Here is a 20195-nt window from a genome sequence, read left to right as displayed (position 1 = left end):
CAAGCGTGAGTGTTGGGATCATGAAATATGGGTTCGGAATCAAATCCAGGAGTGTCGCTCAATGTCGCTGGATTCAATTTGTACCAGACTCTTCACAGGTTGATCCGTCAACAACCTTGTGAACAGGATCTGAGACTTGCGCACGAGGGGGCGGGTGGTGTTGAGAGGCTGTTGATAATGACAAGATGAGCTCGAATCGATGGAGAGCGACAGGGATAGCCTCGTTGTGGTGCGACTTGCAGCGGTCAGTGCTGTTGGCACGGCAACCTGGGCCATCTTCTCCGCCCCGTTCCATCCCACCTGCGGATCTGGGCATTGCCTTTATTTCCATAGTTATCGAACATGACATGCGTATATGGTCTATATACTGGGTATAGTCCATATTTAAGAGAGTCTACGGTCTGAGACTTAGTTACTCATGCTTGTCTATCATTTATCTTACCAGCGACTTATCGCAATCGGCATTAACTGACATATAGAGTTTATGCATGGATAAGACACAAGCTCCTTGCGACCAAGTCAAAAAGATCGCCGTGTTTATAGCATCATGTTGGATTCAACCAATCCATGGTAGCACTGACTACACCATACCCCCGTACCCTAGTGGGATTACATGTATCCATGATATAGATACTTATAGCTAATGTAGGATAAGTTATTGGCCCGGATGAGATCATTATGCCACTCAGCCTGCAGGGACATCTATGGAACACTACACCTCCTTCTGTCATATATCATCCTCGCAAGTATCGTGCTATCGCTTGTAGGAGTGATCTGGCAGCGCAAATTCAAGGAAGGACTATTTCTGTTATGAGCAGATGCGGTGCTCAGAAACAATTTTGCCCTGTGCCTGCAACTTAAAAGGCATTGAGTCGGGCCTCGGATGCGGTGAGGTGTTGATTGGTCGGTTGGTTGGCAAAGGCCACCGTACACCATCCACTGCGCTACTACTCACTGCTTGGAACTAACCTACTGTCCACCAACTCGACCTACCTAAAAGTACGGCGTGTTTCTGCCTTCTAACCAACGACCTACCTCCTTTTCCATCTGCTCGCCCGGATCATCGCCTTGACAGACTTGTCTGCTTAACCTCCTGTCCTACCATCCGTGCGGTTTGGTGAATCTATCTCGTGGTGGTTAGTTTCCCAGTTACTCCTCCGTTCCCCTCCTTGAAACTCTCCCACCTGCACTCGTCTTGGATTGTTGACCAACCCCATCCACCCCGCTTAGGGACCCTACAAGATTCACATACCAACCCGCACACTTCTCAAATACGGTTCTCTCTCCTAATTACCTATATTCAGAAATCACAGTCCTCCATGGCATCACCACAAGGGGGCTATCCTCCCCAGGAAGGGTACGGTCAGCCTGCCGGTTACGGAACCTCCGAACAACAGCCCGCGGGGCTCGCCTCCGCCCCAGCTGCTCAAGGTCAGGCTGGCGCACGAAAGAAGAGACAATATGCAGGTGAAGCCTTCGACTTTGGCTCCGGCGCCAATGCTGCTCTAGGAGGCCAGTTACCCGGAGGTGGTAGCTATGGAGCTTACCCGCCGCAAGCACCAGCTGCTGCGGGATATCAGCAACCGGCCTACGCAGATCCCACACAGATGCACGCCGCTGCCCCAGGGTACGGGGCGCCCGCCTCCCCGCCGGTCGCGCAGTTGACCCAGCAATTCGGTGCTTTGGGAGTCACCGATCCTCACTTGATGCCTCCGCAGCCAATGGCTCAAGCTCCGCAGGCTCCCCGGGCTGCTGCTCCCCTCAACCAGCTCTATCCTACCGACCTCCTCACTCAGCCATTCAACGTCGCCGAACTCGACTACCCTCCGCCTCCTATTGTTCTGCCGCCAGGTGTAAGTTCTCTACGGCTGCTTCTCAGAGCACGAACAGGAGTCGCTAACCGGGCTCACTAGACAAGCGTTTACCCCTCTCCCCATGCCAATTGCCCTCCCAAATACGTTCGCTCCACGTTGAATGCGGTTCCGACCACCCACTCCCTTCTGAAGAAGTCTAAGCTGCCATTTGCGCTCGTCATCCAGCCGTATGCGGCCCTTCATGACGCCGAAGATCCTATCCCAGTCATCCCCGATCAGGTCATCTCCCGATGCCGGCGCTGCCGTTCTTATATCAACCCTTTTGTCACATTCCTCGACCATGGACACCGTTGGCGTTGTAACATGTGCAATCTGACCAATGACGTACCTCAGGCCTTCGATTGGGACACGGCGCTCCAGAAGCCTGCGGACCGGTCGCTGAGGGCTGATCTCAACCATTCGGTCGTGGAGTTCGTTGCTCCCCAGGAGTACATGGTTCGCCCTCCCCAGCCGCTTGTCTACCTGTTCTTGATTGATGTCAGCTACGCATCGGTCACCAATGGTCTGCTGGCGACAAGTGCACGTTGCATCAAGGAAAGTCTTGACCGAATTCCGAACGCCGACCGCCGAACTCGACTGGGTTTCGTCGCTGTCGACTCCAGTCTTCACTACTTCAGCATTCCCCGGGATGGATCGGATAGCTCTGAGCCCCGAATGCTGGTTGTCAGTGATCTAGAAGAGCCTTTCTTGCCCATTCCGGGCGATCTTCTTGTGACGCTGAGCGAATGCCGAGAGAACATTGAGCTGTTCCTCGATAAGCTGCAAGAGATGTTCCAGAACACTCAGAGCAACGGCTGTGCCATGGGATCTGCCCTGCGCGCTGGTTACAAACTGATTTCTCCCGTAGGCGGAAAGATGACCGTGCTCAGCTCTTCTCTGCCGAACATCGGCCACGGTGCTCTCACGATGAGAGAAGACAAGAAGGTCCTTGGTACCAACAAGGAGAATGCGCTCCTTCAAACAGCAAATAGCTTCTATAAGAGTTTTGCCGTCGAGTGTTCGAAGGCCCAGGTATCTGTCGACATGTTTTTGTTCTCCTCTCAGTACCAGGACGTTGCATCGCTCAGCAACCTGCCCCGGTACACTGGTGGACAAACATACTTCTATCCGGGCTGGAATGCTGCTCGCCCCGAAGATGCAATCAAGTTCGCGCGCGAGTTCTCTGAGTATCTGTCCTCTGAGATTGGACTCGAGGCTGTGCTCCGTGTCCGCGCTACCACCGGCCTCCGTATGAACACCTTCTACGGCAACTTCTTCAATCGCAGTTCTGATCTCTGCGCCTTCCCCGCCTTCCCTCGTGACCAGGCCTATGTTGTCGAGGTTGCCATCGATGAGACAGTCACGAAACCTGTTGTTTGCTTGCAGACCGCCGTTCTCCACACCACATGCAACGGCGAGCGAAGGATCCGTGTTCTGACCCTGGCACTTCCTACCACCCAGAACCTGGCTGACGTCTTCGCCTCCGCGGACCAACAAGCAGTCGCAACCTACTTCAGCCACAAGGCCGTCGAACGGGCTTTGGGAAGTGGTCTGGAGCCCGCCCGGGATGCCCTCCAGGCCAAGGCCGTGGAACTGCTCTCCACCTACCGGAAGGAACTTGCGGGTGGCAGTGTGAGCGGCGGAGGCCTTCAATTCCCTGCTAACCTGAGAGCACTGCCCGTTCTCTTCCTTGCCATGATGAAGAATGTAAGTTTTTATTTTTTTTTTTTTGGAAAGCCTTTCTCGTTTGTCATCAACATCTAACTCTCGACTAGCTCGGCCTTCGCAAATCTGCGCAGATTCCCACGGATATGCGCTCTGCGGCTCTCTGCATGCTGTCAACATTGCCACTTCCTCTTCTCATCCAGTACATCTACCCGAAAATGTATTCCCTTCACGACATGCCGGACAATGCTGGCTTGCCCGATGAGCAGACGGGCGAAATTGTCCTCCCTCCTCCAGTGAACCTGTCGTCCGAGCGGGTGGTTCCCTATGGCCTCTACCTCATCGACGATGGCCAGACGCAGTTTCTGTGGGTTGGACGCGATGCGGTGCCTCAGCTGATCGAGGACGTGTTTGGCTTGGCAGAACGGTCGCAGCTCCGGGTGGGCAAGCAGAACCTGCCGGATCTGGACAATGAGTTCAACCAGCGGGTGCGTGCAGTGATTGAGAAGAGCCGGGACCACCGGTCGAAGGGGGTGGGCAGCATCGTGGTGCCGCACCTGTATGTGGTCAAGGAGGATGGCGAACCGGGTCTCCGCTTGTGGGCGCAGACGATGTTGGTGGAAGACCGTGCGGACCAGAGCGTCAGCCTGGTGCAATGGATGGGATCCTTGCGGGAAAAGGTTTGATTGCTCCGTTTCCTAAGCGCCTTGTCACTGCCAGTTGATCTATTACCCTTCCTGCCGTCATCGACACGCGAGTCTATACTTGAAGTCATGCAGGCTGACGAGCTCTTTGAACGCACGTACAGGTTGTTCAGTAATGATAGTTTCTCCCTTATTGGTAAATCATTTGAAAGATACATCAATACAATTTCCGTGGTTATATCATGTTAGGTTCTTTTTTCTTTTTTCTTTTTTTTTCCTCTCTTCACTAGCTGTGGTTGTGACCTCACTTCACGGGTTGGTTTTCGTTTGCTGTCAGCGCCGAGCAGGCAGTATGACAAGAGAAAAAAGTATACAGTACGGGTGGAGTTATGTGGTTGAAGTTGGGCGTTGTGGTGTGTTTGGGGCGGAAGGGCTTTCGGCACTGAGCTATGTGCTGCTAATCAAGTGCGCCCACATGGATGCTGTTGACCGTATGGCTTCTTGTAGGCTTACACGACTCTAATGTCTACAGATAGTGTCGATGGAGCTTGTAGAGTATAGAGGAGTTTGAATGTGACCCGAGGTGCTTGGTGGCCGTGCATGGGCCCTGACCGGGGATTACTGTGTGATCAGCCCATGCACGGTAAGCTTTTTACATCACAGCTCCCCGATTAACGCAGAAACGTCGTCTCGCCTGTCATCACATTTCGAGCTTTCCGAGCCCAACTACAGTGAATGGATCCTCTTCCAGGATGATAATGATGATGATGATGACCGGGGGGCAGGGGTAGGCTGTGTGAACTGGTGAGTGTCAAGTGATAAGCAGACTTCAAATAACGGGATCTGATTTGGTAGCCAGGTCTGTGATCAATTCCAGTAGTACACAGTAGTTCAACCCTTTCGGTCGCTGGCTTGGAAGTTGACTGGAGTAATAAGACGAGAGTATTAATCTATCTGTGCGGCTAGTCCAGGGTGATGGGTGGATGGCAGGATGGATGATGGAGTAGAGGCGCAAAAGGGAGGTGGTGCAAGTGCAGTTGCAGTGGAAAGTGGGGATTATCGAAACTAGAGGGAGTTGTGAAACTGCCAGAGATTGGCGCCCGTGGCGTGACGGGTTGAGACTTCTTGAGAGAGGGTGGGTTGAAACACTGGTCCAGACGGTGGTTTCTTGGGATTGACAGTCACGATGAGATGACAGGGGGGAAAGAGGATCACTCGGAACTTGGAAGATGAGCCTTTTCGTTCGGGATGATCTACTCTGGAGTATAAGATCAGTGTCCTTTATTGAGGTGGGGAAAGGGAATTGCATTGTCCATTTTGGGGGATTGTGAAGGGCAGATGGATTCGGATTGTATCCGTTGGGAGATGAATGGGGTTTGTGATTGATGAGAAAGGTTGATTGGAAACTTTGGAGAGAAAGGATATAAGATGGTTGAAGATATGCAGAAGTAAGAAGACGATGATGAAGCCGCCATAATAATTCTGGACTGGATCAGGAACCAGACAAGAACCAACCCTTGATTTTCCGATTTGTCGCGGCCCCTCCGTCTCATCAACCAAGGTTCTTCTTTTCTGTCGTCTTCGCATTGTTGCTTCTGGTTTATTTTTGGGAATCATAAATCATCATCAGGTTGGATATTTCCTGTCAGTGCCCGTCAGTCAGTCCGTCAGTCAGTCAAGCAATTCAGACGTACAGTGTACTCTCTGAATGTCTTATCTGGTGCCTCCGTATCGATAACTGATTCTCCCCCTCCTCTCCTCCACTGCGATTCAGGTACGCAGCTTTCCCACTGTCTTCATTTCCCCTCTTCTTCTTCTTCTCCATCTTCTCCTCCCTCCTCCCCTCCCTCTATTCTTGCTATTATTCTCTTATTTCTTTCAATCCCAATCTCTGTCCTCCATTCCTACTCCTATTAATCTAGTAGGGGTGCTTGTGTACTGTGCAAAGTAAACCTCTTTCATCTTTCTTCTTCACTTCCCCCACTTGCGGGTGATTAACTTTCCCACTACGGACACTAGTTCCCCTCCACGACTGCCACTATTATTTGCGTCCCTCTCTTGTCCCTCTCGTCGTTCGTTACTTTCCCTCGCCTGCTCTTCCTCCCCAGTCATTTCCCCCCCCTCCTCCTCCCCCCCCCTCCACTATCCACCTACTATCCACCTACTATCCCACGACTATCCCACTACTATTCCACTACTATCCCACTTCTAACCCTCCTCCTCCTCCTCCTCTCACTCCTCTCCCTCGAAACGCCCTGGGTTGGTTTCTCTCTATTTCCCCCCCTGCTTCATGTGTATCTTAGCCAAAGAAAACTCGAAACTGACCGCTGGCGTCGATCTAGAGCCGGGCCAGAAGACACTTGGAAGACAAACCCCGTCCCAAAAATAGAACCGACCTGTGAGACACCCAACAACAGTAACGCAACTCTTCCTCACAACTGGTATGCTTCCCCTTTTTCTCTCGCCTTCTTTCATACTCCCCAAGGAATCTTTATAGAAACCCGACTTTCGGTCTCTTTTGGCGCTGTTGCGGATAATTGACAAGTTCGTCTTTTCTGTGGTCCAGGTCGTCAGCAGTGACGTGGTTCGATCTAAGCGCCGTGTGTGCAGTTTATCTGTTCCTATTCTTTGACCACCAACTGCGCCCCTGGATCGTGATCCTCCCCGGGAATTCTTTCGCCTTTTCCAAGCTTCACCAACGCTGCTCCGGAACTTCTGCAGATAACGTGCGTGCGTCTTCCTTTTCGGGTTTGCTTGCAGAACTGCGCTGTACCCCGCTTCCGATCTTCGCGGTTCCCCGACCACGTTCACTCGTCCAACGCACACGCCCTGGCATGCAGAGTTGCTGTATTTAGGCCCCAACTGCGCTTTAACCCAGGCTCTTCTGGTAAGCGCTACGCCATGTGTCTGTTGCTTGAATGTGTGATGGGCCCCAAGCGTTTTCTCGCGGACGATCCGCTATTTGTACTGCATGTGACGAACAATGCCCACCATCAAGGCGATGATCAGGGACTGTTGGCCTTGGATAGTTCTCTACCTTATCGTTGGGCTCGCGAGTCAGGATGAGCTGGACGATCACCTGGCGCGGGGTCCATCACACAAAACGCCTGCGCTTTCGACATGATCTGACTCCCGTTTAGAACCCCTATCATAACCGTCACCATGGTGCAGCAAATGCCCCCTCAAGGAGGATCGCGCAAGATCTCCTTTAACGTCTCAGATCAGTATGAGATTCAAGATGTCATCGGAGAGGGCGCCTATGGCGTTGTTTGGTGGGTTTACGCGAACGCCGGGAGGCTCATGACCGAGAGCTAATGAGCTATAGCTCGGCTGTTCACAAGCCGTCCGGCCAGAAAGTCGCCATCAAGAAGATCACACCGTTCGACCATTCCATGTTCTGTCTACGAACCCTACGTGAGATGAAGCTTCTGCGGTATTTCAACCACGAAAACATTATTTCTATCTTGGATATTCAGCGCCCTCGGAACTATGAGAGCTTCAACGAAGTGTACCTGATTCAGGTAAATTCACAGCCGCAACGCAAGTGTCAAAAACGACGGCAACTGATTGAAACAGGAATTGATGGAGACGGATATGCACCGTGTCATCCGTACCCAAGACCTCTCCGACGACCACTGCCAATATTTCATTTACCAGACCCTACGCGCGCTGAAAGCTATGCACTCGGCGAACGTTCTTCACCGTGATCTCAAGCCCTCTAACCTCCTTCTGAATGCCAACTGTGATCTGAAAGTCTGTGACTTTGGACTTGCTCGGTCGGCCGCATCGACTGATGACAACTCGGGTTTCATGACGGAATACGTGGCTACCCGGTGGTACCGTGCGCCGGAGATTATGTTGACGTTCAAGGAATACACCAAGGCGATCGATGTGTGGAGTGTGGGCTGTATTCTGGCTGAAATGCTGAGCGGAAAGCCCCTATTCCCCGGAAAGGACTGTGAGTGTCCATGCCGGTGCTTCAAAAGACGAGCCATTCTGACCTCAAAATAGATCACCACCAACTGACCCTCATCCTCGATGTCCTTGGAACGCCAACCATGGAAGACTACTACGGTATCAAGTCCCGCCGGGCTCGAGAGTACATCCGATCGCTTCCTTTCAAAAAGAAGATTCCCTTCCGCGCCATGTTCCCCAAGAGCAATGATCTTGCCTTGGATCTTCTGGAGAAGCTCCTCGCTTTTAACCCCGCCAAGCGAATCACCGTGGAAGAAGCGCTGCGTCACCCATACTTGGAGCCGTATCACGATCCGGAAGATGAACCCACGGCGCCACCGATTCCGGAGGGGTTCTTTGATTTTGACAAGAACAAGGATGCGTTGAGCAAGGAGCAGTTGAAGCGTAAGTGCAGATAGCCTGTGTCAATTGAGCTACGCTGACTATTGGTGCAGTTTTGATCTATGAAGAGATCATGCGGTAAAGAACTTGATGAGCATATGAATGCGGGCTAAGATACCATAGTACGGAAGGACCCGAATAAGGCAGTGCCTGATTGTCGGAGTCCAGGAATTTATTCGAGCACATAATAACATGGATGGATAGAAGAAAATGATAGGGACAAAGCTCGCGCGCTCGGTCCTGGGTGATACGCTGCCATTATGGGCATTTGGACCGGAGTTTATGTGACGACTCGGCATTTAGCTTCTTTGATATATGCGAGCAGAGTAGCCTTAACATGCAGTATAGTACTTAAGCCGGATGTATCATGACCATTTCTTGGGAATATGAGGCGCAAGATTGCCCTGTAGAGGCCTTTCCCACCCACCATACTTCTTATATACATACTGCCGATGATGCTACTATCGCTTTCCCGCCCTGTACTCCTCCATAAATTTCTCGATCCCCTTCCCCACCCCCTCGGGGCTCGGCTTCTCCGCACAAACATCGGGCTCAAACCCAATCCGATTCTTGAGATAGTCTCTCGTTGTCGGCCCAATAGTCGCCACAAAGAACTTCTTCTTGGTTGGCCCACCACCGCGAGCAGCAGATGCTACGGACGAATCATTCACCTTCTCCAGCACCCGCACCATTGCCTCACAGCCCGTGGGTGAAAACACCACCGTCCACACCACTTGATTTTGTTGTTGCTCCTCAACTCCCACCCCCTGCTGCTTCCCCTCCTGCTCCTCCCGAATCCTCTGCGCAAAAGCCTCTTCAAACCCCGCCATCACCCCGGTCTCGTAGACTACCAACTCATCCACCTGAATCCGCGCCTCGGGCGACAAGTCGGGATCCATGAGTGTTTTGGGAATGATATCGCGCCGTTGCTCGCCGACGAGGAAGAGGAGGGGTTTGTGCTTTGTGGTTTGTTGCGTGGTGGGACTGGCGCCGTCTGTAGCAGTCGTGGTGGTAGTAGTAGTAGTAGTAGTAGTAGTAGTAGTAGTAGTAGTAGTAGTAGTAGTAGTAGTAGTAGTAGTAGTAGTAGTAGTAGGGTAAGTGGCACGATAAGTGTATGCAGGATAATGCTCCAACATATACTGGGCTAATACCTCGCCGGTCCCGGTGTCTTGGCCGTGGACTGTTGCGGAGGGGAGGTAGGTGGTTGTGAGGTTGGTAAGGGCGCGGTGGGTGGCGGGGCCGACGGTGTAGAGAGGGAAGGAGAGGGTAGGTAGGTCGGAGATAGTGGTGGTGGGTGTTGAGGATCCTATTTCTTTTTTGGGGGGGGGGGCCCATTGTCAGTGGTAGTGAGTGGATAGGGAAGTTCGTTTGAAAGCAAGGTGCTTGTGCTGTGCTCGTACGAATCTGGGGGCTAGGTGGAAAACCACAGAGTGGGTGTAAGGTAGGTAGGTAACTAGGAAGTATATGGAAGGTGAGGAGGGAGGGAGAGAGGAGTCAACATACCAGAGATCTCCTCGAGAACTTTCCCAAAACCCTCCACCGCGCGCTGGCTCGTGAAGATAATCCCCCCATATTTCTGGTCTGGGTGGCCCGGACTCAGACCCCCGGATACCAACAGGTCGCGGACATGCTGCAGGTTCGGTGTTTGGAACTTGTGCTCGAGGACGGGGATGAAGGCGGGGTTGTAGTTGTGGGTGGTGAAGAAGTCGTCGTAGCCGTCGTGCGGGGTGGAGCGGGTTTTGAGGAGGAGGATCGGCGTGCGAGAGCCTGACTCTGGATCTTGCTGAGCCATTGTTCGTCAGGCTAGTCTGTTTATTGGCGAGCGAGCCGGTCAATCGACGGGGAATTGAAGGATCAGGGGAGATGTGCGCGTGAGATGAATGGGTTGCACGAGTCTCGTTGATGGGGGATCGCGTGCGGAGGGCGGAGCGGAGCGGAGCTGAGCTGCCCCGCGGCCGAGGCGTTGCCCGATTCTCTCTACGGAGTACTACTCTAGGTGTATCATTCAGCACGTATTTTCTGAGTGCGCTACAACCTGTTTGTTTGCAGAGTTCACACAACTACAAAGAGAATCAATGGGTCTAGCATGGTATGTACACTAAAGAAACAGACTACTGGTCGTCGAGAACATGCAGGTACTTCTTCTCCTCCTGTCTCTCCCGCTCCGTCGCAGGAGGCAGATCGTAGTAGGAGGAGCTACGGTATCCAAGCTACAGAAGTCAGCCATCATCCAATCAGCATCAAGGCACAATAAACTCACCAGGTAGTGGTAGGTCAAGGTGCTGAGCTCAGCAGGCTCGATTCCAAGATCCTTGAACGTCTTGGCGTTGGGGTCGATCACCTGGTCGATGAATTCGCGCTCAACCTCGTCGGGCGAGATGGTGGGCCACCAGAGGAACTTGTTGAGATAGTGGGCGAAAGGCTTCAGGATGGCCTTGGGCAGGTTCACGTGACGGCGGTGCTTGACGATTTCCTTGTCAACCAGCTCGGCGATCTCGGCAGTCGAGTAGTTCTTGGGGCCGTAGAGCTCGAAAGTCTGACCAACGGTGCTGTCATCGTGCAGCATAGCCTCGAGAGCAGAGCCAACATCAATGGCCTGTAAATCGTCAGCACAACCCATCTCATAATCTGCTCGGGAGACATACGTGTACGGGCCAGTAGCGCTCCTGCATGTGGTTGGAGGTGAAGACGTTGGTCGCACGAGCGAGCTTGTGGAGAAGGTTGTCCTCGAAACCGAACATGGGCGCGGGACGGACGATGGTGGTCTCGGGGTAGATAGAGCGAGTAATCTCCTCACCCCAGGCCTGCTGCAGTCAGCATCGATAGCGGTAATACACGCAGTCAACCGACCTTGGTAGCAAAATACTCGGAAGGAGAGTCCCGGCTAGCGTTGTAGGAAGAGACGTGAATGAAACGATCAACATCGTACTTGGCAACAGCCTCGACAATGCGCTCCGTGCCATCGACGTGGACGTCAGTGTAGGAGAAGTTCCTGTCTGTTAATTAGACAGGCGCATTGATCATGGACTGGCTATACTGACTTGGTAGGATATTGACGACCAACCAAGTTGTAGACAACATCGGAGTGACGCACAGCCTCCTCGATAGACTGGGTGTTGCGCAAATCGTATTCCTGACGAGCCAACGCGTTAGAGACGCCTTTGTCGTGCTTCAAAATGAGGTGTCATACGATGAAGGTAATCCGACCGAGATCACCAGTGACCTTCAAGTGTCTCTTCGTCATCTCCTCCCGGAAAGGGACAACCACGTTGCATCCCTGACGAGCTATTCCGGCGTCAATTTCTCACTCTTCCATTGACCACGGACCAACCTACCGAGCTTGTTGACGATATAACGACCGAGGAAACCAGTAGCACCGAAGACGGTGGCAGTGTGACCTAGATGAAATGAGCCTCCTGGCGCCGACGCGAGCAGAGTAGGACACGAGCACAGGGCGATTACCTCCCAGAGACGACCTGCGGGAGTAATTCGTTAGCATCATGCAACACCCTAGTCCAGTATATGCGCCCTTACCGTCCACCCTGAACCTTCAGAATCGGCTTTCCGGTCCGAGTAATAGCAACATCCTGGAGATTCCGGCGCTGGACTTGGAATTGGACTCGAGGGGCGGGGACGAATGCCCTGGAGCCCATGGCGGAATTGGCGGCCCGGCAGCTCTGCATGGTCTCAGTTCTGCTTGCGATTCAGATGAGACCACCAAAATGCGTCCGGATCGGTGGTTGGCGATGGACAATGGGGAGGTAGAGGGGAGAGAGCCAAGCTCGACGTCAGGACTTGTGCTCGCAGCTGGTCGATTGAAAGTCGCTGTCCAGAATAACCTTGGAGCGGGCACGGGACTCTGGCGCTAGTCCCATTTCGGTTCACTCCCTGGCCGACTTGCAACTCCTTCGATTGTCCGACTTTCTTCCGTGCTGTCTACAGAGCTCTGGACATGATGATCGGTGTTCGATAATAGACCTTTACTATGTCTTCACGTGGCAGCTCCCATCCGAAGCAATATGCGACAAGTCGTCATGTGTGATTCCACTCTGACACTCGATCTTCTGCCGGATCGCGTCTGACTATGCGCGGAATTTGATTGGCTGGATGGCCTACAGCGACATGCTAATGTGACGAACGACAAGAAAACGCTCAAAATGAAGAAAAATCAACTATGATCTCTGATCTGTCATCCTCGTGATACTGACTAAGTCGCTAGATGCATTCAGCAGCGCTGTCCCCGAGCAAGAAACAAGGTCTTTGGCAGCTTCTCATGGATCTTGAATGCCATCTTATGCTCCAACAACTCACTCTGGAAATTCAGACCCAATCCGGCATTCTCATAGAGCTGCTGAATGCGTTCCAGTGTGAAACCATGACTTCCAATGGTGTGCTCAGCTTCGCCGAAGTCAAGCTTCTGATGTGTTGAATCATGGTGCTCACCGTGGTGCTCATCATGGTGATGATGATGGTGATGGTGATCGTGGTACCCCTGCGCGAGAATGTCCAGGACCATCAGTGCACCACCTTTCTTGAGGCGCTCGCCCAAGCGGACCAAGGCCAACTCGGGGGTTTCAAAGTGGTGAAGCGCCATACTAACGACCACAAGGTCGAAGTTGTTGTATTCGGCTGCAGAGAGCTCTTCTGAACCCGTTTCGGCGAGAAGATCAGCTTTGACGCCAGTCATCTTGGCCCCTAAGCCCGCCTCTTGTGCGTTCCTGTTGAACTCGCTGACCATGCCATCTGAAACATCCATGCCGACGATCTTTGTTAAAAAGGGTGCTAGAGCCTTCACGATGGTCAGCTTCGGTTCGCTGAGAAGGCTAACAAGGCATGGTTGGGAAATTCACCATGGAGATAGGACCCGGTCCGCAGGCATACTCGAGCATCTTGATCACCTTACCCTTGCCAGACTCAGTGTCGGTCCAGGTATCACTGATCCATGCGCGGCGATTCAGAACTTCTCTGGAATTCGCGTCCACGAACTCCTTGAATTCGTCAATGTAGGTAGTGGCCATCTTGCTGCAAGCCACATCAGTATCAACAACAACACCAGTGAGAATATATGTACTCACTCGAAGTACTGGCGATTCTTTTCAGTGAAGTCAGACATAGTGATGATGGTGTAAGGGCTCAAAGGTACAATGATTAACGAAGATAGATATACTGCTAGCTTTGGAGAATGGTAGAGAGCTTAGGAAGAAAGAGACTGATTGATGGTGACAAAGAACTCATCTACAGAGAGACTGAATGTCCTTATTTATACCTTTCTCGAGACAGAAGTCTGGGCAGCCTAATTGTAGATGGTTCAGGGCTGCTCGGAGAGATATCGGACACTTATTGTTACCATTACAGGGTTACTGTAGAGACTCATGCTGGATTGGTCGAATCGAGCAGTGCTCACTTAACCCACGCCGAGAAATACTATTGATTCAATGAAGCTGAATTGAGTCTGAGCACAAGTACACAAAAGTAGCACTAAGGAGAGAAAGGCTGATGGTGATGATGTAGTTGGAGAATCGGCCATCGATGTCATGTGCCTCACCGCCCGAGCTTCAAGGCGGGCGTTCACCTCAGCTCCGCTACAACACTTTCAGATCAGCTTGCTTCTATCTCCCCCATCTCCGATTGACGTTCTCCCACATCTCACGACTTCTAATTCCTGATTGACTCCTTCCTTTCACTCTTGCCTCATATTGCTAACTTCTCCGGTTCCATCATGGAGAACCAAAGGATCACCGACTTCCTCAGCGATCAGCTCCAGCAAGCTCCCGAGCAGAGCCAGGCCCTGTTCCTGACCTTCGAAGACTACTGGGAGCGCAAACTATGGCACCAGCTTACCGATTCCCTGATCGAATATTTCCAGTTACCAGAGAGCGGTCCCCAACGACTACCGATATTCAAGAACTTTGTCCTCAGCTTTGCCGACAGAATCAACCAGCTTAAGTTCGTCTCGCTGGGGTTGATGGCATCGACGGAGTGTGCAGGTCTGTGGCGGCTTCACGATGAGGGATGTGCTCCGAAGCCTTGAACTGACGCAGTCTTCGGGCACATTAATAGATGACAAAGAACGCCTTGCTTTCCTCACATCACTGGCCGACAAGGTCAACAAGCCCGACAGCCAAGATGCTTACATCTACGCCCTCGCAGACGTCGCCAACGTCAAACAACGACTGCAAGACCTCGACGGCGCACAGAAGGATTTGGAGGCTTGCCAGAAAGTGCTAGATACCTTTGACTCCGTTGAGACCGTTGTTCACGCATCCTTCTACAAAGTCAACGCAGACTACTACCACGTAAGGATTACCTCGACATCTGCTTCTTCTCCGCACACCCCCCGGGGAACCTCTCCCCCTCCCCGGCCCAGAAACCATCCAACAACCACATAAGAAGAACATCCTCTCTAACATCACTCCTCCTCTGATTTAAATCCCAGGCCAAACAAGAATTCGCCTCCTTCTACAAGAACGCCCTCCTCTACCTCGCCTGCATCAACCTCGAGGACCTCAGCGACTCGGAACGGGTATCGCGGGCCTACAACCTCAGCGTGGCGGCGCTGGTGTCCGACACGATCTACAACTTCGGCGAGCTCCTCCTGCACCCAATCCTGGACTCGCTGACCGCGACCCCGCACAGCTGGCTGCGCGACCTCCTGTTCGCCTTCAACAGTGGTGATCTGACCGCCTACGACGTGCTGGCCGGCAACATCGCCAAGAACCAGCTGCTGGAGCAGCACCGTATTTTCCTGTACCAGAAGATCTCGCTGTCCGCCCTCACCGAGATGGTCTTCCGCCGCCCGCCCCACGACCGCAACCTCACCTTCGCCGCCATCTCCGCCGAGACCAAGGTCAAGCCCCAGGAGATTGAGCACCTGATCATGAAGGCCCTCTCGCTGGGCCTGCTCAAGGGCGCCATCGACCAGGTCGCCCAGGTCGCCCAGATCAACTGGGTTCAGCCTAAGGTCCTGGACATGAAGCAGATCGAGGGCATGCGCAACCGGTTGAAGGATTGGGATGCGGGTGTCAACCAGCTGGGTCACTGGATCGAAGGAGTCGGCAAGGATGTGTGGGCGGCTTGAGAGATATATATCGAGAGTAAAAGCATAGATATCCCACGTCCCCATATAACCAACTATTACAACTTACCATCGAAACAACTATGACCCATGTCATGTCCCCCTCGGATCCCCCTGACTCTGTTATCACGTTCTCAAACCATTTTAACTCCGGACTCCGCCTCATGATGTGAAACTGAGTAGTTCACACAGGCGGTGTATGTACTGAGCACTAGACTTGCTTCATATCCCCTTACCTATAATTGAAATTTGTCTGGCAATGAAACTCTCCGTACTCGGAAATAGTCCGTAGTGTGTACTATGATACCAAATAAAGTAGAGTGATCGGAACATAACCCCAAACTAGGGAGGTTTTTCTCGGTAGAAGATACAAAAAGGATTGATTCTACCCTAAAACAGGTTTATACTATACAAGGCATGTGAAAGTAAATGGGCGATAAGGCTGAATACCACTCCGTGTAAATAAATGCTCTATCACCCCGGTCCCTCCCAGAAACGCCTAGAACAGGGAGAACCCTAACAAGGCGCACCCAGTCACCCACGCCGGCCACCAGACGCACCAGACCACCACTTGCGTCCACATGCCCCACACATCCCACCCAAAGGCGGCCTGCGTGAGGACCGTCTGCACGTCCGTCCCGAAGTACGAGCACGCCACGAGAAGGACGACGGGCGGGGAGAGCACATTCAGGAAGACGAGACCAAGGACAGATAGCACGGTCCGGATGGGGCGAGAAGTGGTGTGCGGGTCGATGCGGTTGACGAAGCTGAGTGGGGTGCAGAGCAGGCCGACCATGAAGGACAGGGAGAAGTTGAGGGTGGCGAGGGTGGAGAGGAAGAGGCCAAGGACGAGCAGGGAGAAAGACTTGATGAGAAGGGACAGTTGCGGCTGGTCTCGCGGTGTGGTTAGGCCGCGGGTGAGGGAGGCTGCGAGCACTATGGGGAGGATGGCGTTGACGCCGATGCTGGCATAGGTTGCAGTAGAATAGTACTAGTCTGTCCGTTAGCTCGTGACTTCTTTTATCTTGGGGATGGAGGGATCTGGGTAGGGCAAACCTGGTGGTTGATATTGTTGAAGATATAGAGGGGAACGAGACCGAGGAGATGAAGTCCGACGACCAGGGTGAGCGGAAGGGCAAGTTTGCGCTCAATGACGCTGTTTGAGTCTGGCGTCACGGCTGATTGCGCAGTGTTGGCATCAAGCTTTTCCGTCAGAGCAGCGGCTCGCAAACTCGTCTCTTCTGCGTTTGCAGGAGGTCTGGCAGGGTTTTGCTTCGAGCCGGTATAGTATCCAGTACGCAGCCAAAGCGCGATGGCCATGATCGTGAAGTTTCCAGCGATGAGCATGGCACTAGGCAAATACGTGCCAATGCTGACGAAGCGGTTAGCCTGCATAAGAAGGTAGAAAAAGAAGCTCTGGTGGAGATGCTCCAGGAGATTGTTCAAACTGCGGCAAAGACCCTCGATAGTGCGGCCCAGGGCCATCTCGTCCTGCCAGCCGTCGCCCTTGGCCTGCAGCGTGATGGCATCGATATGGTATGGCATGAAGCTACTATGCGGGCCCGTCGCGTAGCCAAACCCCTGCTTAACCATCCCTCTCATGATGGTCTGCAGTCGCATTTCATAGCTGTCGTTGTGGTCCCACATTTCTTGCAGATTGGACCCAATTCCCATCTGGCCACCAGCGATCGATACAGCCGTGTTGAATAGGTCCAGGTTGGGCAGCTGACCGTTGACCCCGTCGTAGAGAATGTGCAGCGACTCAAACCGGTGATCGAATGAATACTCAATGACCAAGCCTCCCTGCAACGCGCCGCTCTTCAGCGGCAGCGGCTGCACGAATGCCGGCTGCATATCATGGTAGGCGTCAATCCATGCCTGAGTACCCGTTTTGCTGTCCGGAGGAAACAAGAAAATGATATCCTTCGACCAGAGTGACCATCCTTTTAGACGCAAGATCTATCAGCAAAATGGAAAGAAATGCTGGTGCTGCTGCGCCGAGCGAAGCCCAGAAACCAACCACTCACGCTTAAAGTACCCAGCCAGCGTCAGCGCAAGGCTCACGCCGTTCAGGTTGAGATCATCATCCACGGTCTTCCAAGCTGCAACAAGCACAATGGCTTCCGTGGCGTCTCCCCGCGGCGCTTGAATGATCGCATAGACGTTCTGCCCCTGATGGGTAATCCCCGAGGAAGTGTACTCATACTTCTGCGTGGCAACTTTCAACCCCGCCGCCCGCAAGACGGACTGGATCTTTTCGGAAACCCTAGGGGCGAATTGTCCTCGTCAGCTAGACGTGCTATCCCCTACGGACGGAGCGGGAAGGTCCCGTTCGGGAGAAAATCACATACGCCGGGGTGTATTCTTCATTTCTGCTTTCCTGGCCACTCGGAGTCTGACCTTCCAGTATTGCCTCTAGCTCCTTCTTGTATCCCCGGAAGATGTGCTGTTCACTGCCAGAGAAGTATGCGTGGACCTGGCCTGGGAGGAGCGCGTTTTCGGAGATGTAGGTCTGCCGCGAGTAGTCGTTGAGCGGAAGGAGGAGCAACCAGACGACGCCGGCGATAATACAGACGAGGGAGAGAATACGCGGCAGGTGTACGAAAAGGAAGTGAGGATTGGTCCGCAAGTTGCGGATTGCGGCTACCATTGTTTCTTCTGTCAGCTTGGGCTTCGAATTGGTCCGGTGTGTTGTTTGGCCCGCAGCGGGCGATCCGGGGTAAACGGCAAGACGGTAGGGATGGTACTCGGTGACACGCCAAGCTGGTAGAGAAAAGAGGAGATTGTGCACACAGGCACTTAAGTCAACTCACATTTCAAAGCCATGAAATTCGCAACATTGAGGAACACTTGTCGGAATAAAGAGGTGGAGGGTGGTTATGCTGCAGCTGTACTTCGTATCGGGGGCGGAACAATCGATTGGCGGGCGGGTTGGCGCAGACCAGCCCGCGAATTTACGTCAGCCGCTAGAGACCATCTGTACATTACATCCACATAGTAAATGATATTTGCTGTCCCAATAGCCTCTACACATTACAACAAAAGTCAAGTATAAGTAAAAAAATGGTAATATATGCACGAGAACGATAGGCGATTAGGTAGCTCGTCTATAAGTGCTTAAGCGCCCAGACGCTGCGAAGAGCCCAGATAGCTCATCGGAGTTGCTCTCTCACCCCCGGCAGTCGTGGTTGGAAGGACCCCGTACCGACCATATGTCTTTTGGTCCACCGACACATAGTGTGGCAGTCTTCCCAAGAGATTTAGCTTGCCTTCAATCCACCGCAGGACCTTCTCAGGGGGGACGAAGACTTTCAGGAAGCCGAGGCCGACTAGCACAGCTTGTCAGATCGTGGAGGACACAAACGAGTATAAGAGGAAGATTACTCACACAAGTAGCCCACAAAGATGGCGCACAAGTGACCCAGAAGACTCGTGTTGGGAACTAGTATCGAGACCAGACCACACGCGAACAGAGGAGATGTCCACGTAGGGATTTTGTAGGGCCCAAGACTGATTACGGGTTGTTAGTTCACAGTAAAATGTATGTGGCCGGAATCCCTTAGCCTACCTGAAGTACGGGTTGGATTTGAATGTTCTAATAGCTTCGGAGCCCAGGAGTAGAAAGACCCAAACACTGAGAGACATATTAGACAGCCCTCAAGATCATAGGGTTCCAGACCCAAGTCACTCACCTGGCACCGACCACTGCAGTGTTCCTATGCAAGACGAATTTCTCGAACAAGACATATGCTCCCGCCGGAAATGTGGAAAGAGCTATAAGTCAACCCCAGGGTTAATGGCTCTTCGCGATAATGAAGTTCGGGGGCAGTCGGATTGGATGAACATACGTCCAAAGAACAAAGCCACGGCAGTCAACGTGCCATGCTCGGCTTCAAACCGCTCCAACAATGGAGTGAGCGCCAAGAGATTCAGGAAAGCATGGAAAAACCCGACATGAATGAAAGGGTAAGTGTTGAGCCGATACACTGAGTTCCCATGTCAGATGCACGCATCCTGATGTAGTCATTGCCAATACCTGGAGATTGTTCTTACTAGTGCCAATGTTGATCTCCTCCGGTATCACTGAACCCCATTGTACTACGCTCCAGACCGTTTGCAATTCGAGAAGCCAAAACACAAGGATAGCCAAGAGCACAAGCCGAGTGAAGAGAGGGAGACGAAGAACGTAGGATCGAACCCTGGAAGGGTTGAACGGCAATGGTGGCAACGCAGCCGGAGTAGCCATTGATGTTAGGTGTGCGAGTAGTAAATTGCGGATTATTGTAGACAAAAACACGATTGGCGCTACAATGTGTAGCTTAAAGCATCAAGCACTTAACGCCGGTTCGATGCAATAAAGGGAGATCGGGACGGACGAGGGCGTTGAGCGCACGGTCAATCGAGAGCAGTGTATCGGGTTCGTGAAGCGGACACCGCTTGTAAAGGAGAGAAGGACTATTAGCCGAAGCCAGGATCTATGTTGGAGAGGCGAAATGATAGACCAGGGTTAGGGAAAGCTGACTGCGTTCTTCGTCAGTGCGACAAGCCACGGGGCTGCAATAAACGACAAACACGCGATAGGGTCGCAAGAAGGCGGCAATC

At 52.7% G+C, this 20195-nt stretch overlaps 8 protein-coding genes across 8 annotated transcripts; 3 read left to right on the top strand and 5 right to left on the bottom strand.

Annotated features, from left to right (window-relative positions):
* Positions 1-978: 978 nt before the first annotated feature.
* On the top strand, positions 979-4731 carry BP01DRAFT_355278 (COPII subunit SEC24). Its single transcript, XM_025574650.1, has 5 exons — positions 979-1136; positions 1231-1853; positions 1914-3560; positions 3629-4198; positions 4327-4731. Exons 2-5 carry the CDS (start codon positions 1320-1322, stop codon positions 4336-4338), a joined length of 2763 nt encoding a protein of 920 aa, XP_025432848.1. The 5' UTR covers positions 979-1136; positions 1231-1319; the 3' UTR covers positions 4339-4731.
* A 125-nt stretch (positions 4732-4856) lies between these two features.
* BP01DRAFT_355277 (uncharacterized protein) lies at positions 4857-5657 on the bottom strand. The gene is made up of 2 exons (XM_025574649.1): positions 5022-5657; positions 4857-4966 (listed from the first exon to the last, which is right to left on the bottom strand). The coding sequence occupies exons 1-2, from the start codon at positions 5469-5471 to the stop codon at positions 4889-4891; spliced, it is 528 nt and encodes a 175-aa protein (XP_025432847.1). The 5' UTR covers positions 5472-5657; the 3' UTR covers positions 4857-4888.
* Positions 5658-7324: 1667 nt separating this feature from the next.
* BP01DRAFT_293020 (mitogen-activated protein kinase) lies at positions 7325-8600 on the top strand (the record flags this gene model as incomplete). Its single annotated transcript, XM_025571717.1, has 5 exons — positions 7325-7434; positions 7488-7683; positions 7739-8120; positions 8174-8521; positions 8572-8600. The coding sequence occupies 5 exons, from the start codon at positions 7325-7327 to the stop codon at positions 8598-8600; spliced, it is 1065 nt and encodes a 354-aa protein (XP_025432846.1).
* A 329-nt stretch (positions 8601-8929) lies between these two features.
* Positions 8930-10369, bottom strand: BP01DRAFT_390537 (uroporphyrinogen-III synthase HEM4). The gene is made up of 2 exons (XM_025578006.1): positions 10022-10369; positions 8930-9830 (listed from the first exon to the last, which is right to left on the bottom strand). Exons 1-2 carry the CDS (start codon positions 10308-10310, stop codon positions 8980-8982), a joined length of 1140 nt encoding a protein of 379 aa, XP_025432845.1. The 5' UTR covers positions 10311-10369; the 3' UTR covers positions 8930-8979.
* Positions 10370-10569: 200 nt separating this feature from the next.
* Positions 10570-12319, bottom strand: BP01DRAFT_355274 (NAD(P)-binding protein). The gene is made up of 9 exons (XM_025574648.1): positions 12053-12319; positions 11981-11994; positions 11854-11916; positions 11709-11803; positions 11560-11651; positions 11369-11510; positions 11164-11322; positions 10779-11114; positions 10570-10728 (listed from the first exon to the last, which is right to left on the bottom strand). The coding sequence occupies exons 1-9, from the start codon at positions 12169-12171 to the stop codon at positions 10630-10632; spliced, it is 1119 nt and encodes a 372-aa protein (XP_025432844.1). The 5' UTR covers positions 12172-12319; the 3' UTR covers positions 10570-10629.
* Positions 12320-12692: 373 nt separating this feature from the next.
* On the bottom strand, positions 12693-13941 carry BP01DRAFT_315912 (class I SAM-dependent methyltransferase). The gene is made up of 3 exons (XM_025572572.1): positions 13594-13941; positions 13369-13540; positions 12693-13307 (listed from the first exon to the last, which is right to left on the bottom strand). Exons 1-3 carry the CDS (start codon positions 13629-13631, stop codon positions 12744-12746), a joined length of 774 nt encoding a protein of 257 aa, XP_025432843.1. The 5' UTR covers positions 13632-13941; the 3' UTR covers positions 12693-12743.
* Positions 13942-14119: 178 nt separating this feature from the next.
* Positions 14120-15849, top strand: BP01DRAFT_355271 (proteasome regulatory particle lid subunit RPN9). Its single transcript, XM_025574647.1, has 3 exons — positions 14120-14505; positions 14579-14814; positions 14955-15849. The coding sequence occupies exons 1-3, from the start codon at positions 14238-14240 to the stop codon at positions 15594-15596; spliced, it is 1146 nt and encodes a 381-aa protein (XP_025432842.1). The 5' UTR covers positions 14120-14237; the 3' UTR covers positions 15597-15849.
* Positions 15850-16092: 243 nt separating this feature from the next.
* On the bottom strand, positions 16093-19839 carry BP01DRAFT_372734 (rhomboid protein 2; the record flags this gene model as incomplete). Its single annotated transcript, XM_025576750.1, has 10 exons — positions 16093-16584; positions 16650-17536; positions 17621-17859; positions 17945-18236; positions 18719-18922; positions 18982-19103; positions 19162-19227; positions 19286-19367; positions 19442-19579; positions 19647-19839. The coding sequence occupies 10 exons, from the start codon at positions 19837-19839 to the stop codon at positions 16093-16095; spliced, it is 2715 nt and encodes a 904-aa protein (XP_025432841.1).
* Positions 19840-20195: the final 356 nt, after the last annotated feature.

The sequence above is a fragment of the Aspergillus saccharolyticus genome (genome assembly GCF_003184585.1).
Source record: "Aspergillus saccharolyticus JOP 1030-1 unplaced genomic scaffold BP01scaffold_9, whole genome shotgun sequence".
NCBI lineage: Eukaryota > Fungi > Ascomycota > Eurotiomycetes > Eurotiales > Aspergillaceae > Aspergillus > Aspergillus saccharolyticus.
This window is presented reverse-complemented; position numbering and strand designations above follow the sequence as displayed.